Consider the following 16,228-nt stretch of genomic DNA (forward strand, 5'->3'; position numbering starts at 1 on the left):
GGCAATGATAGTTGATTTTGTTTTGTCATTGTTGTTGTTATGTCGTATGTCGTATGAATATTTTGACTGTGTACTGGACTGTACACAATATACAAGCGAAATTGCACTTCACATTTTTGGCTCTTTAATCGAAATTGATTTTTGTATGAATAATTTTTTTTGGAGGGTGTCGTTTGTTTTTGCATCATTTTAATGTACCATCACACATCGTTCAATTATTCAGTGACAACATGAATACTTGAAACAACAACAGTACACCAAAGAGAGTGAAAAAAAAAAATTGGCGTTTCATTTTATAATGACCACTTGACGGAATGGTGTTTTTGAAATTTTCATAAGGAATTTAATATAATATTCGGTCAATAATGGTGAAAAAATTGCGGTAGTCACGAGTACTTTTTTTACGCTCTCTTCTCTCTCGTTGGTTCGTCTCTTCTACGGGATGGGTAACATGAATCTGATTATGCATGCATTAATTGATGATTGGCTTGTTTGTGTGTGTGTGTGTGTGTGTGTTGCGTGTGGGTGTTGATGTTGATAGATATAATGCATTTTACAATAAATGCCACTTCTGACAGAATACATAATTCACTCCGTTTTTCACCGTGAAAAATGAAATGTTATGCAAAGCAGTATCGTCGAATTTTATCCGAACGCTTGAATAATTTATCGGATATCAAGTGCATAATTCAGTAAATAAAGACGATATGATGAGACTTATCATATCAAGGGCGACTGAGAACTATGAACTCGGAGCAAGTCATGGGCTTATAGACTCGATGCTCTGTTCGTCGTGCGTGTGTTTGTGTGTGCATTGTGCAACCAGTTTTGCAAGGACTTTATGTTCTATCTTAATTTATTTTTACCATGTACTGGATTTTTCTGTACTTTTTTTTCCTTCGACCAGATCTTGCACCGTGTCAAATTTTAGACCCAAATTACCTACAATGATGTCGCTGTCTTTATAAAAAATACTTACATAGATCTGAAGCTGTAGCATGCTCACTCTGAACCAAGATAAAGTCTTGCGCTCACTCGCTTGCACTCTAAAAGTGTAAGCGCTTTACACTTTTAGAATAAACCGTCAATATTGAAACTAACTGAAAATGAAGTGAAAAAAATGCGCCGGTTTTTTTTTTGTTCTCTTTATATTTATTTAAAGGGAAAAAAATTCGGAATACAAAATATGAGGACTGCTATAAATATAAAGAGATTTTTCTTGTCAACGATTTTTCGTTTTTTTAATTTTTTTTACTAAGAAATATGAAAAAAAATATCCATGTGTCATTTATGATAGTATCAAATGAGGTAGATAGAAATAGGTACGTCCTTTGTTTGATACGAGAAAAAAAGAAATTGTCTAAAATCGAAAATTGCGTGTTTACGTCTTGTTAGCGTGGTTGCATTATTCCGCAATTCATTCGCGTGAAAGGTAGCTTTGTTTACATCAATTTCCGATATGCTGCCTGAATGTTTATGCAAAATGTGTATTTTTTTTAGCAAGATTATCTATGAATAGTAAATTATTAAATTTTGAAAAAGCAAACAAAATCGTTGCATAAATTAAAATGAGTGTTTTTGTCTTTCTCTCCTTATCAAATGAAGATCGTTGAAATATAGTGTAAATAATGATCAGTTTCGGTATTCTATTCGAGAAAATAGATTTTTTTTCATTCATTCTATCTCTCGCTCGTCTATGTCTCTCCCCTTTTCAGAAATACTCTTGAAATGTGTTTCTAAAAGTAATATGGCAACATGAATTCGACGTACTTCATGAAAATACTTTGTTACATTCTCGTGAACATCGTAAAAATACTGTATACTTGATTGAGGCTTAAAACATCGAAATGTTTGATTTTTTTTTGTTTTTTGTTCGTGAGTGTGGTGTGTTTTTCAAAATTTCTTAGGAAAAAAATATATTTAAGTATCTAAATGAGGAAAAATTTTGATCAAGTTGATATAAAATGTTGAATGTTCTCGACATTGGTTCGTCTTAAATTATCATCGTCATCATTGGAAATACGTATGACGAACATGTATCGTCACGAAAAATACATTTCTTCTTCTCTAAATCTTATTCTCTGGCGCGGTGGGCAGTGAATCAGTTTTGGTCGATGATAATAGTTCTGAATGCACCACTCTTTCGTTTGTGATTCGGGGTGTTTTTTTTGTTCTCCCGTTTGTTTCAAATAATCAATGTTTCAACTTAAAGTCTATCATTTCGAAATTTTCTGCAATACCTAGCTCACTAAATGGTTTTGGTAAGGAGAAATATCCTGAGGTAAATTTGTGGTTGAATGTCCAAAATAATACATGGTTTTCTTTTTTTTTGTCGTTCATTTCAACTTACAAACTAAATATCGCGTGTTTTTTTTTCAATTTTCCAAAGAGAAAATATAATTTCGTTTACTTGGCTTTTCATTCCCTAAATTTTACGTTGCCAATACGTGTTGTTTTCATTGGGATTTTTCTTATCTTTTTCTACTTTTTTTTCAATCAGTTTATCATCTGTTTCACACAAAAAATTTAAAATACTTGTGGACAATTTAGAAGAAAAAAAAAACTCCTACCGACTCGATTTTTGTTTTAATTGATCTCACAAATATATTGATTTCGTTATCGAAAATTTTCGTTTTTTTTTTATAAGTACTCATAGTCCTTGCATTTTCATTAGCCTGTCTGCGATTAATTTTTCAAAAAAATTAAAATGGTTTTGCTTTATCATCGTTATTTTTTTTTTTTTACAAAATTTAAATATATTTTTAATTCAAAGAAAAAAAATAAAATAAACAGCCAAATTTGGGGTATTTGTGAGTGTATTCACGCACAAAGATTCCAATTATTTATGCATGGTTGTCATTGTCATCATCGATTGTGATTGCGTGTTGTTTGTGTGTGCCAATCAAAATTAAGTTGAGTTTGAATTTGTCAATGTTCTGATTCGATGGCTTTGCCGTATTCCCTCCGTATTCATTCGTTTATTCGAAATTTAAAAGTAAAAATTTGTTTGGCTGAACCTTGCATCAAGATTTTCTTTTCCATTTATTACTCGTTATTTTTTCCATCAATATTCTTGTTCATAACATTCCATTTTGAAAATTGCAATATGTTTTTGTTGCTTTGTTTCATTTTCGGTAACTTTGCAGTTTCAATAAACTTTCCAATCAATTGGCACTTTGAATATAAATCATATATGACAAATTAGAAAAAAAAAATTACAAAAAATAAGAGAATGAAAATCGTAAATGAGTGCAAATTAAATCAAAATTAAAGACTGCTATCGATCTTCTTTTTTTCTTTTTCTTCTGAGGTTGTGAACTAAACGAAAGAAAAATTTAAAACCTCCTTTCCAACTACGTGTAAATAAATCACAAAAATTCGGCATACAATTTAGTCGTTATTCTCTCCATCCAGATTATACATTCTTTCAATTTTACACACCATTCCGATTTTTGGTGCTTACTTTTTTCTGTTTTACATAAATCACTCGTGTGTGAAATGCATATTGCAACACTTGCTTGTATGTGCATATGTGTGTTTTTATGGGTGTATTAAACTTAGTTGTTAAATCATAAAATGTTCTACTTAATTAGCTGGCATTTTGTTAAGTTTTTTTTTTCTGGAATTATCTTCACTTTGAAATTCGATGAGTATGTTATCGATTCGAAATAATCATATCGATGAAACTTAACATTCAAATGCTACCCGTGTTAAATGTGTGTGTGTGTGTTTTTTTTATCTTAAGCGATCTTAGCGTACAGAAAAAAATGTGAATAAATTTATTTGTAATACAATTTATCTAGAAAATAATTCGTTAAATGCTCAAAGGCCTCCACTGTAGCAAAGTAAATTGTCAGTCATTTCTCCTCTAGATATACACAAAAAAAAACAAACTGTTATCTTGCTCTCGGAAGGAACTTTAAGAATTTCTTATATTCATACATTGCTAAATTGATTGTTATCGATTGCTATTTTTCGGTCTTTCAAAGTCTCTCCCATTCATTTTGGCTAAACCTAACAAAAAAATATATATTATTATCTACGTTCAATAACATGACAGTGAAAAAAAAAGAAATTTCATTATGCGATTGACATTCAATCAAAGCACGCTAGAATTTATACTACAAATATCGGTGAGTTTTAGTCCATTCAGTTTCAGTTGTACAGCATAGATATATATAATTAACTGTTCAGTCTCTTCAATCTCATTACAAAAATTTATCTAATTAAATGCAGTCTTTCTCCTTCGTTCTTATCTAATCGTGTCAGTCTTGAACATTGCATTTTGTTCGCTTTTTCCAGTGTTTTGACAGAACATTGTTAAGTCCTTAAATTGTTTCTTCATTTGATATCTTACATCGTCATCGCAAAATATATATATATATAGCTATATATTATAGAGATATAAAAAAAATATTGGTCGATTGCGAATCGATTAATATGTCAATACATTTGTAAAAAAAATACCACCCTCTCGTCATTCGTCTTGTAACAAACACACTAGAATTTTCATTATTGCTTTCTTTCAATTTAGTAAATTTGAACGAAGGTTTTCAGCGGATGCGGGAAATCTTTTGTGTCTGGCGACGTTTCAAACAGTACAACGATGCGACCATCAGGTAATATTGCCACATCGCTCGGACGATCCTTTTCGTTGTTTAGCTCCGATAATGTGCGACGCAAATCCAACTATATAGATATAGAATATAGATCAAACAACAAAATTTCGGTTAGTTTTCATGCCATCTTGGGGTTTGTCAATTTCTTTTTTGCATTTTATTTATTGCATTGGTTATCTTTGGCCGTATTTCTTAGTTTTAATCCTATTCTCTGTGTATTTGTATACACTTCTTTTGAATTGTATTGAATAAAAATGGTAAAACAAAAACAATGCGCTAAAAATAGTTGTCTTCTTCTCTTGGTGTGAAAATCAATGACCATTCGAATTGCACTTATCATCGATTTCAATCAACACCAATTTAAAAAGCAAAATGTATGAGAATCCCATTGACTTACCATCCATTGAAACTCGAAATCGGTATTATAAATCAGAACGCGTTGATTCTTTGAATCAGCTATTACAACTTGACCTTTGTCATCACAGCATAAGCCTGATGGCCGATTAAATTCATGCACTTCGCCTTCACCCTCATGACCACGCACTAGCTTCACCTGATGAATGGGAAATTTGATAAGTAACGTTTTTTTTATCTTCTGTTCAATTCTTCTGTTTGCCTTTCTGCATCCAAGGAAATGGGAATCCAATCAAAAATTGGAATATACATATACACTCACCATGGTTAAATTGCCATCCATTTTCATGATGCGATGATTTTCAAAGTCTGTGACTAAGATATCACCTTCAGGCGTAAAGCAAATGCCTCTAGGTGTGATGTGGCTCTTTAGGTGTCGATCATAGTACGCTTCGAATGAGTATTTTGTGATGAAATGTCCCATCGATGTGAACATTTGAATGCGATGATTGCGCGTGTCGGTCACCAGAATGTGACCATTCGAATTGGTTGCCACATCCCACGGATATTGGAATTCACCAAGGTCACGGCCATAGCACCCAAATTTCAGAATGAAGCGACCGGTCGATGAGAAAATTTGTATACGATGATTATCTTTGTCAGCGACAATGATACGATTTTGACGATCGGTCGTAACACCGGCTGGTAATTCCAATTCACCATCCAATGAGCCCTTTGAACCGAATGAAAATTTAAATTGTCCATCCGGATAAAATACCTGAATACGATTATTACGACGATCACCAATGATAATATTGCCATCTTTGTCAACGCAAACACCCCATGGTCGGCTCAGTTGGCCTTCAAGTGATCCATCGTATGCAAACGAAAGTGATGGTTCATTACGGCGTATGGCAATGACTGAACCTTCCAAATTGAAAATGCATTGACCAAACGCTGGCGGTTCATCGTTGAAATTGTAAATGTTCGTAGCGTATTGCGGTGGTGATGTATTGAAAGCGTTAAAGCTCGGGAACAGGTCATTGTTTTGCATTCGAAACAAATCATTGTTGGTCATTGGCATGTTCATCGATAACGTTGGCCCATTGGTCCAGGCAGACAGAGCCGATGTGGATGGTTGTTGGCCCAAATTCGGCAAATTCGGTGGCAACAGAATTTGCGGATTGTTATTTGAATGCATGGTGCGATTTGAGCGGACAATCGGGCGACGTGCTGGTTTTCCAGCATTGTTATTCGACATGAGGCTTAATTGACTGGTGCTGGCAACCAGAGCAGCAATATCCGGATGCAATAGGCTGGCGGTGTTTTGTACCAAATGCTGTAAATCGGGCACGATTTGCTGTTGCTGTTGTTGTTGTTGTTGTTCGTTGCGTCGCTCCAATGAGATAAGGAACTGTTGAACATTCACCGGTGCTGGAATCAATTTATTGGTTTGTTTCATGAAATGATCGATTTTATTGTCGGCATCGATGAGTGCTTTGGCCAAATTGAATGGCGTGTATTCGTGCAGTGTTTTACGGATCTTTTTCAGATCATCGGTAACAGTGGCAATTCCAGCCAGTGCGGCACGAAGGCTGCTCGATTGATCCATGTAAATGGCGCCTTTTTGCAGCCGAAATTTCTCGAGAAGTTCAGCAAAAACATGATCTTTTTCTTCGCACCGAAGAATTGCATTGCTGATGGCACTGTTGATGGTTCCATTTGTCGCCCGAACACCACTCTTTCGACTACGCTGATTAATGTCATGCACATCCCGATCCAAATAATGATTGAATCTCATCACACGATCGATGCTTTTCTTGATTTGACCCTTGGCCGCGCTGGCCACATCCATCAGATCTTGAATGGTTTTTAACGGGTTTTCCACATATGTATCGATAAATGTACAGTGGTGTTCCTTGTGATCGCGCAACGAACACTCCTGGCAAATGATAATTTTACACGATTCGCACACGTATCGCAGCACTTCATAGTGGATATCACATTGATTGTCGACGTCAACGCGTCGTGGCGATGGGAACCGTGGCATGCGGCTCATTGCATTTGGCGGTGAAATGTTGTTAATCTTTTGTACCGTATGGTTTTTATTTGAAAAATTACGCATGTGCAGTACAACACAACGATTGCACAAACTGTCGCTACAATCGTAGCAATGATTTTCGGGTGTAAGTCGTTCACAGCTACCGCATACGTTGCTATTGCTGAAGAACGGGCCATCGCTGTTGAATTGAATGCTTGAAGCGAAATCATTGACTGGCGAACAATTTGATGCCAGTGACGTTCCAACGGCTCCAAGCCACATGATTGACTCCATATGTGGATCACCGCTATTTGTACTCGTTGGTGACGATGAATTCGATATCGTTGACAATTGTGAACCAATCGGACCGAACATATTCGGTGCAGGTGCACTGAAACCAGGATTAAATATGCCGTTCATATTGTGTTGCGTTTGGAATTGAAGAGAATTACTGCATCGGCGAAACGGCAGACATCGGCAGATGGGGGGAGAGAGAAAAATGGAAATGGAAAAAGATGTTGGAATAAGTTGAACCCAATTAAAAAAGTTTTATGCTATCAATATTTCCAGCTACACTCAAATCACTTTATCAAAGTGTCCTTTTTAAAAGGGTATTTTATTAGGATACCCACTCTGGATGAATATTTAATTTGAAACTAAAGTTTTGAATTGAAAAATTACTTCGTTCTGAAGATACAGTTTTCCAAACCGGTTTGTTTGATGTTGTTGTTGTCGGGCTTTGATTTTAATCGCATTATTTTTTTGGTACTTACGTTAAAGTATTTGTTGAATTTGTAAATGAATTCGTGCAGGATATTCCAAATTGTTTTCCATTAACATCACTAAAAACAATTTCGGAGAAAAGTAACGGTCGCTGTGCGCCTATTATCGACGTTGTCGATTGTTCAAGTAAACTTCCCAATGGTTTTATGGCATTCGTATCAATGTTTGTAAGCTCATTTTGTTGCGATGAATTTGGATGTAAATTTTCTTTTCCATTCAGTACCATAATGCCTACACGTGGGCTACGGTGGATGTTATGTCGTCGATGGCTGAAATTGAGAAAGGGAAAAAAACATGGTTGTTATAAAAGTAAACAATTTGCAAAAGTATTTCTTTTCAAGAAAAAACTATCGGCTGAGGAGACATCTACAAAATAAACTGCAAAAATGGTGCGGAAATTCGCATAAAATAGAGGGAAAAACTGATGAAGGATCATAGTTTGATAGTTTTGAAAGAAAAAAAAGATATATTAAACGATTCATTCGTTTAGGAACTCACAAACGATTCATGAAAATAAAATGGCTTCATCATTCGATTCATTTCGAGATTTTTTAGCGCCAAAATATATTTGAATAAATAAAACAACGGATTCTTATGTCGTCGTTCAGATGCGTCTCTAGTTCTTCAGATTTTTTCTCTTTTCAATCAAACTTTTTCCTCAGTTGTACAAATAAATGCTGCGGAGTTTCAATTTTGGTTTTTATTTCACCTACTTCCGTTTTCATGTTTTCAATTCTGTACTATCCCAATTTTTGTTCAATGTTTCCATGAATTTGCCTCAAATCTCAATTTTTTTTTCTACTTGCTTTTCTTCCATTGAATTTTAGCCCAAATCTATCTACAAAATTCTGTGTAAAGAGAATCAACGTATTGTGTAAGCCTTGAATGAGTGAGCCTAAAATGTGAATGCGTACACAAACACAATTGACATTATCGCTTGCAACGCACATCATCAACAACAAAAACAGCATTTCGAGAATGCTCTTTCTCTCTTTCTCGCTCTTTCGGTGACTCACAAGCACACACGTACACACACAAAACAAGCATCTCGAACTAAAATATTTTCTCTGTGTTATACGTTAGCCTCTCGTTTTATTTTTGTATTCTGTCGACAACATTTTTTTCTTTCTCTCTGGTTGTGTGTTATGCTGCTATTCTCTCTGTATCGTATGCACTTATTTCGGGGGTAGTTTTTGTGTGCTTACGCTGCATCCAAACAATGGTAACATTGTAAATGCATTCATTTTTATTTTCAATTCGGTTAGTCTCAGGTAGACAACGACGTAATATGAAAAAGGTATATACAGACACATTCAGTCATCGTGTAAAATGGAAATAGCAAATGAAGCTAAAATGAATTTTTCGGCTTATGTTTTGTGATTCAAATAACCAACTCGATGGATTTGGTTAAACGTTCTCCATCTTATTGCCTCTATTTCGTACTCGCTTTCTTCTCTCGCATTGTTTGTGCGATTTACGACATTAATGCATCCAGAACGTGAGGGAGGAAAACCAATTTCGTAAAACAAATTTAACATCGAATGAGCCTCGTTGAGTCGCGTAAATGTGTTGCAAAAATTCAAACCATTCTATTTTTGGAAAAAACATTGCGTTTCTCTCTTTTCCTACTCGGAAAATGTATTTTAAAATGCATCGTTTTTTTTCCACGCTGCTATTCGGCAGCTCGAACTGTGTGAACGAAGACTCGTCGTTTGGTGTGGGTTGCAGAGCAACTACAAGCACAACACAGCCAGCGCAGAGAATAATAAAAAATCTATTGTAACGTGTAGTTTGTCTTGAAATGAGAAAACAACATGAGGCAGCACAAGGTGTTTTTCTGCACTTTGTGTATACATTGCAGATATTGTTTGAAGCCATATAGCTCAGCATCACCCTTCTTATTTCTTTTCAATATTTTTTTCGCTTTCTTTCTTCTTTTTTTCGGGGGGATTTGGATAAATTCCCCGAAAACCGAATACGGCATCAATTTCTTCTACTGACAGCGATGCAGTTGATTTTGCTATCAGTCGAAAAAGAAATGAAAAAAAAAACACACACACTCATCCATATATATAAAAATGATATCGAGCCCGAGGATTCGAGCTATTTTTGCCTTGTTCAAGATCAGACAAGGAAAAAAGGGGAAAAACATAAGAGAATTGAGAGAATTGGATGGAAAATGGAACGAAATAGGAAAAATATGCAGTGAATTCGGTGCACGATTATCAAGCAATGACACATTACCCTCACATAATATTTTTTCGTTGTATATTTCCTTATAAAAACCGACCCTTTTTCCTGCCTGCTCTTTCTCCCTTTCTCTCTTTCTCTTTATTTCGCTGCTTCTTCAAAATTGTTACTCCACTTTTGTTACTGCTGACGCGGCTTTTACTCTCTGTAATCTGTATCTTTATTTCGCAAATGAATTCGTTAGGCGATTGCATGTACGCACTCACTCATTCTCGTTTGTACTATCCCATCGTCTAACTTTAACGCTCACGCTGTTGTGTTTGTGTATGTGGCGACATTGAGCAAAACACACCGTATAAGTTTTTCGTTTTGGCGAGAGCAAAATAAGAAGAAGAAAGAAGAATCATCGTCACGATGATATGAGCGAAGAGCGAAATAAAATCTAACGAATGGTTTTTAGCAAAATGCGCACCGCCATCAATAATTCAGCTTACAGAAAAGTTCATGGGATGAGAGATCAGTTTTATGTGTTGAAATAAAATTTTGCTGATTTTGTTTCCATTTGACAAAGGTTAGGATAACAGTAACAATTTCAAGCACGGAAAAATGTTCTCCCCTAATTTGTTCGTCGTCGTTCGACTCAGCCACTTTCTCTCACTCGCAGTCGTTGTGCTTCCTTTTTTTGGTGTGTGATGCTCTTGTTTACCGTGTGTATCATTTGGCTCTTGTTTTTGAATTGTGCACGCATGTTTATATAGTTAATTTATCGGTCCTACGTATAAATGGACACACTACTATTGCGTAGTGGAGTGGAATGAAAGAAGAAATAACAATCCCCACAAACTTTATCCACCACACTGTTACCCGTGTTACTTTTTTCTTTTTACTTTTCTTCTCTTCCGTGTTGCAATATTAAGTATGTGTCTATCAATGTCTCAAACGACTAAATCCCATCAACAATTTACCAAATATATACTTTTGGCCATCGTCATTGGCATCGGTGTATGCGTAGAAGTAATGAGAAGTGGCGAGATGGAAAATCAAACAACCTCCTCGGAATATGCTCATATATTGATAAAATATTTATAATTTTTGCCCATGAAATTTACGCACAACCGAAATGGTTTCCATAATGAATTTTATCTGGGCAAAATGAAAGCGGTGGTGGTGGTGGCAGCGTGCATTCTAGTAATATCGATAAATTAAATGCTGCGGGGATAAACAAGGGTGCACATATGATCCCTAACATGCGAATGTGATACTGATGAAATGAGACATACGCGCGCGCACACACACGAAGAGCAAACAGCAACATCAATAGCAACAAGATGTGAAACATCGAATAAAAATCGTCTATATCGATCCAAATATAAAAACAATGAAGTCCGGCCAGTTGTGGCTGTGTGTCGAAAAAATGAAATGAACGAGAGCAAAAGATGATAACATGGATTCCGAACCGAAAATGTAAATTGATGATCATTTACCAAAACGATATTAATATTAAACATATTAGACCAAATTGTAGATAGATGGCGTATAATATTGGATTGGGATGTGCATTGTGCATGTATTCATTTCATTTCACATATGTATGTGTGATACGAATGTGTACACTTCAGTTCAGCTTACACACGCTCTAATCAAAATCTCGCTCAAAACGTAAACAAAAGAAGGAAGTCATAATAAAGTAACCAGAAGACAGAAAGAAAGAAAAGGAACGGAGAAGAGAGAGAGCGAGAGAGAGAGAGAACATTCGTCGACGAAAACAAAGCGCAACAGCGTAAAAGAAATGGAATTCATGCTCATGACTCTCTCAGTTGGCCATTAATTTGAAAGTTCTGGTTTCTATTATTTTCTCTGTTTCTTTGGGCTTTCATGTGTTCTATTTACACGAGATCATGGTTTCTGATGGTTTGCTGCTCTGAACAAGCAAGAAGACAGTAATAAAAAAACAACATTCAATATTTTACTGTCTGGTCGAGTTTGTTTTTCCGAGGCGACGACGGCGATGGCGGTGGAGGCAAAAGTGATTTTGATTCAGAAAAAAAACACTGGCTTTGGAATATGTGTCGATTAGTTTTGGTAATTGGTCGAGTGATGCAGCGAAAAAAAAAACGATACGAATGAATAAAAAACACAAAACACCGACAAATTAAGAGAGAATCATTCTCGTTGAGATTTTCCAGAATTTTTTTCTCTGTTTTTTTCTTTCATTCGCTCTCCACCTTCGGGTTTTTAAGAATAAATAGAAACACTTTAAAGATGAATGCTCGGTGAATGCAAGAGGAGGCAGAAAAAAGTGTTCCATGATCAAAACATCAACACCGATTCGAAAACAACAACACAAAAAATAAATAGAAGACAGACTCGACATGCGCCGATTCCATTTTGAGTTGGCTCTTTCTCTCTGTTTTCACTTTTAATACGACTGGACGACAGTGCCTGTGGTTATGGATCTATGATCTTTCGTGTAATTGCTTAAAAACTGAGAGCGAGCAGCAACAGCAAAGAGAGACAGATTACAATATCGATTGCGATTAAACAATTGCCTTTCAACATTTTGACATGATTTAGTGCTCTGTTCTCGGTACTGTCTCTTTCTATTTGTGTGTATGCATGTATCATGGGAACAATTTCGCAATCTTTACCCATAAATTTATGTACATTTTGATTTCATCCCCCTCGGCCGTGTGGGCTTGTGTGTGTTGGCCTATGTATGTGGCCTATGTGTATGTACAGTTCGCATGTCGATTCGAGTAATACTTTTGAAATTGGAATAAATCCGATTCGTTTCGGACCATTGATTCATCACAATTTATTGTTTTCGCAAAAATGGATTTGTCGAAGCAGCTGCTCATATTAAATTCCGCTCTCGCTCTCTCTCGCTCTGCATTTGTGTTTGAATTGACTAAAATGTATTGCAACGAAATTTACTTTTCGACCACGCGCACAAATACACACAAAATGACTCTTTTATTAGCCAACCCCACAAAATGTCTCTATAAATCATGCAAATATCGGAAACAAATTAACATTTCCATTTCCACAATAATAAACAACCAAAACATTTGACACGAATTTGAATTCCAACACCGAAGATTAGTTCCGTAGAATCTAGGCAAATTTGGTTTTCGGGGATTGTTTTCTCTTTTTAATGGGAAAAAACATTGAAGAAATGGGATTTCTTTTTATCGTGTGCATGCAAAATATTTCTCTCTCTCTCTCTCTCTCTCTCTCTCTCTCTACACACACACAAACAATTTGATTGCGCATTCGATGCGATGTTGAGCCGATAAAGCCACATATATTTTGGATTGAGACCGATGCTCAATAGGCATTCGATAGATAGATAGATAGATAGAGAAGAGTGGATAAAAAAAGAAACATGAATTTCGGTGAGGGTGTCGAAGATGCTTACATCCCAAAATCCATGAGCACATCCGAATCACTTGAGCGTCAACGCCTAATATGACTTGCATTACACATACAAACGCACACATGTTTTCCTCTTGTGCCATACATCAAGCCAAAACGAATGCGCGCCCAACTGCATTTTTGGTGGCAACACAGCAGCGTACCATCCGAATCGGTCGTTTCGGTAGCATATTTGGTTGTGCCACTTCAATTTTCTAGTCTCTTCGATTGGAGTGCATGTGTTGCGCAGGCGCAAACTCAAACGAATTTCGGTAATTTTCAAATGGTAAATTATTTCTTGGAAAAATGATTTAGCCTAAGGAACAACAAAAACGAAAAAAAAAACAGAGGCCGGAATTCAAAAAGCTTGTCGTTTCGATTGGCTCAAAATGCTCGATGATAAAAAGACAGTTGAAAAAAAAATAAAAGAAGTCAACTAACAGTAAAGCATTTAAATCGACAGCAAGCGGATAGGCAAGACGATTTTGTCATGTGTTGAATGTTTCATTTTTGATTACCCGTTAATCTTTGCCACCGAATGCGATTGCTGATTTCGAGCAAGTGCTGAAACACAATCGAAATATTCCAAATCCAATGGGAGGAGGAGAGGGAAAGCCAAAGCAAAATCTACTCTAATTGTAATTTACTTGCAAATTTGCGAAGGGAAAAAAAACCGATAAACTTACATTTTCCCGTCTTGTGTCGTTCTGCGATAATTCACCCGTTCTAACAGCAGCTGATGTTGTGATGCGCACTTGATTGATGCAGCATCTCGTCTCCAAACTACCTAAATGAATATTCTCGTGGACGCCGAAATTGCAATTTGGACAAAGTAACGATCCCGTTTTTCCGTTCGTTTTTGTTTTGTTTTGTTTTTTGCTTTAATTATTTTGCGGTAACTTTTCAATACGGTCGAATTTTTTCGGGTGACATTCAACTACGTTGATGCAAAGTTTATGCGATCCGATCTGTCGAATCCAGTGAGCAAAAAAAACACCCGAATGGTACCGTTCAAATGCAAGAGATAGAAAGAGAAACTGGAAAAATGCTAGCGTTCAAATTACATTTGATGAAGCGCGATGCTGTTGCAGCATGGAAAAGTTTATTTTTAAAGTTTGTTTCCTTCTCTGTTGTTGTTATTGTCGTTGTCGTAGTTGCATTCACTTCGAAGAATCTCTCTCTCTCTCTCTCTCTCTCTTTCCGTATTTCTCTTTAAATAACCGCGTCTCTGCGACGCAAGAGAAAAAAAACTTATTCAAATGTTATGTCCCGATATTCGTTTTGTCTTGTTCTATTTCGCACGGTCTTTTAGACAAAATTCACAAACGACAAACAATTGATTTTGACTCAACACAAAAAATGAAAAGAAAAATGAAAAAAAAAATGAACGAAAAAAACCGCACAAATTCGATCACATTTGGTTTGATTCCAGTGTCCGTGTAATGGTGCTATTTTTTGGCGTTTGATGGCCAAAAAAAAAAATGCAAAATTTTCTCTTAACTCTAGTATCGATTTACTTCAGTCGCTTTTTTCGGTTATTTTGGTCAAATTATTCTAATTCTATTTGGTGTTGTCGAAACATAAAAACTAAACAAAAAAAAAAAATATGTATATTGAATCTAATAATGGACAAATAGAAAAATGAATGCGACTATTTTCAGTGTGATTTTCAGAACTAAACTAACTAAATGGTTCCAAGTGCATAGACTCTATATACAGAATATATTGAAATAAAACTGTTGTTGTACACAGACATGAAATGTGCGCTGCACCAATACAGTTGCACAAGTGTGTGCCGAGCGGCAACTGAAAAAAAGGAAACAGAGAGTGTGTACGGGAGAGTGAGAGAGAGTGAGAGAGAGTGAGAAAAGAATGCGGAATTAAGGCTTACTGTGTGTGACCGACGAAGCCGATGGGTATGAACAGCACACAGAGGGAGAGAGAGAGAGAGAAAGAGAGAAAGAGAGAAGGGGGAAGCGAGATGTAGTGTGCATACACCGAAAAGCATAGGCTACAATAGAAGAGACACACACAAGAAGAAAAAGAAGAAGAAAAATGTTTCACCGAGAAAAAAAATAAATCTTCTAATCGTTATCGGTTCGGTTGGGCACGTAGTGTATGAATGTTATGGTGTCGTTCGTCACTGTGCACTTTCGTTCGGTGGTGCGTACGCTTGTGTTCGATTTTCAACATTGGCTGTACGTTGCTTATGCGTGTGCATTTGATTTGTCTTGTTCTCTCTTCTCGAGAGGTCGGTGCTGAAGTCGGTTCATTTGTATGCGTTTTTGGCCCTTTTTTCTGTTCGTCAATGTTCTTTCTCCCCGTCTCACTCTCCTTCTCTCTTGATCACATTCAAACATACAGCAGTTTAATGCTCGAGCAGCCTACATTTCTATCTCTTTCCTATCACCAATCCATCCGAACATTGCTGATGGCTTGTCGTTGAAGCGCTCTCGCACCATACTCGCTGCTGTTGTTGCTTTTAGTCAAGAATTTATTATTATTATTATATAATGAAAAAGAACCCCTAAAAATGCGTCAATTTCTCTTTATGGATAGGCTCTTTTCTCTCTATCTTGGTATTCAGGCAAAACTGCATTCAGCCGTCGAACTGCATGGAAAATTGAAGGGATCTTAACATAAAAATTGAACAACCAAACCCATGCACACAAATTGAAAATGGTGAACATGAAACAACAAAACATAAAACCGTTGTGTGTGCCTGAACCTACCGATTGTCAAATGCGTTGCCTGCGCTCGCTCACTCGTTCGTTCGTTCGATTGCCTTCTCCGGTTTGTGGCACAACAAATAAATGTTGAGCAACGA

General features: G+C 36.2%; 1 protein-coding gene across 2 annotated transcripts; it reads right to left on the minus strand.

The window, feature by feature from the left end:
- Positions 1 to 3,002: 3,002 nt before the first annotated feature.
- On the minus strand, positions 3,003 to 15,097 carry LOC129577116 (protein wech). Of its 2 annotated transcripts, none has more exons than XM_055463577.1 (6): positions 14,919 to 15,097; positions 14,088 to 14,369; positions 7,788 to 8,066; positions 5,296 to 7,465; positions 5,017 to 5,172; positions 3,003 to 4,689 (listed from the first exon to the last, which is right to left on the minus strand). In XM_055463577.1, exons 3-6 carry the CDS (start codon positions 8,021 to 8,023, stop codon positions 4,531 to 4,533), a joined length of 2,721 nt encoding a protein of 906 aa, XP_055319552.1. In that variant the 5' UTR covers positions 8,024 to 8,066; positions 14,088 to 14,369; positions 14,919 to 15,097; the 3' UTR covers positions 3,003 to 4,530. The 2 variants fall into 2 exon arrangements, with proteins under 2 accessions (XP_055319552.1, XP_055319551.1); XM_055463576.1 differs by having other exon boundaries at positions 14,466 to 15,097.
- Positions 15,098 to 16,228: the final 1,131 nt, after the last annotated feature.

The sequence above is a fragment of the Sitodiplosis mosellana genome, unplaced genomic scaffold (genome assembly GCF_009176505.1).
Source record: "Sitodiplosis mosellana isolate CC-2019 unplaced genomic scaffold, AAFC_SMos_1.0 Smas_scaffold_6197, whole genome shotgun sequence".
NCBI lineage: Eukaryota > Metazoa > Arthropoda > Insecta > Diptera > Cecidomyiidae > Sitodiplosis > Sitodiplosis mosellana.

Bases quoted from the DNA above. Each gene is read 5' to 3' on its own strand.
- LOC129577116 (XM_055463577.1), bottom strand. From the start codon at position 8,023: ATGGTACTGAATGGAAAAGAAAATTTACATCCAAATTCATCGCAACAA. The intron at 7,466-7,787 runs GTAAGTACCAAA...TCGCCGATGCAG, and splicing joins AATTCAACAAATACTTTAAC to TAATTCTCTTCAATTCCAAA. The intron at 5,173-5,295 runs GTGAGTGTATAT...CCCATTCATCAG, and splicing joins TGGATGGCAATTTAACCATG to GTGAAGCTAGTGCGTGGTCA.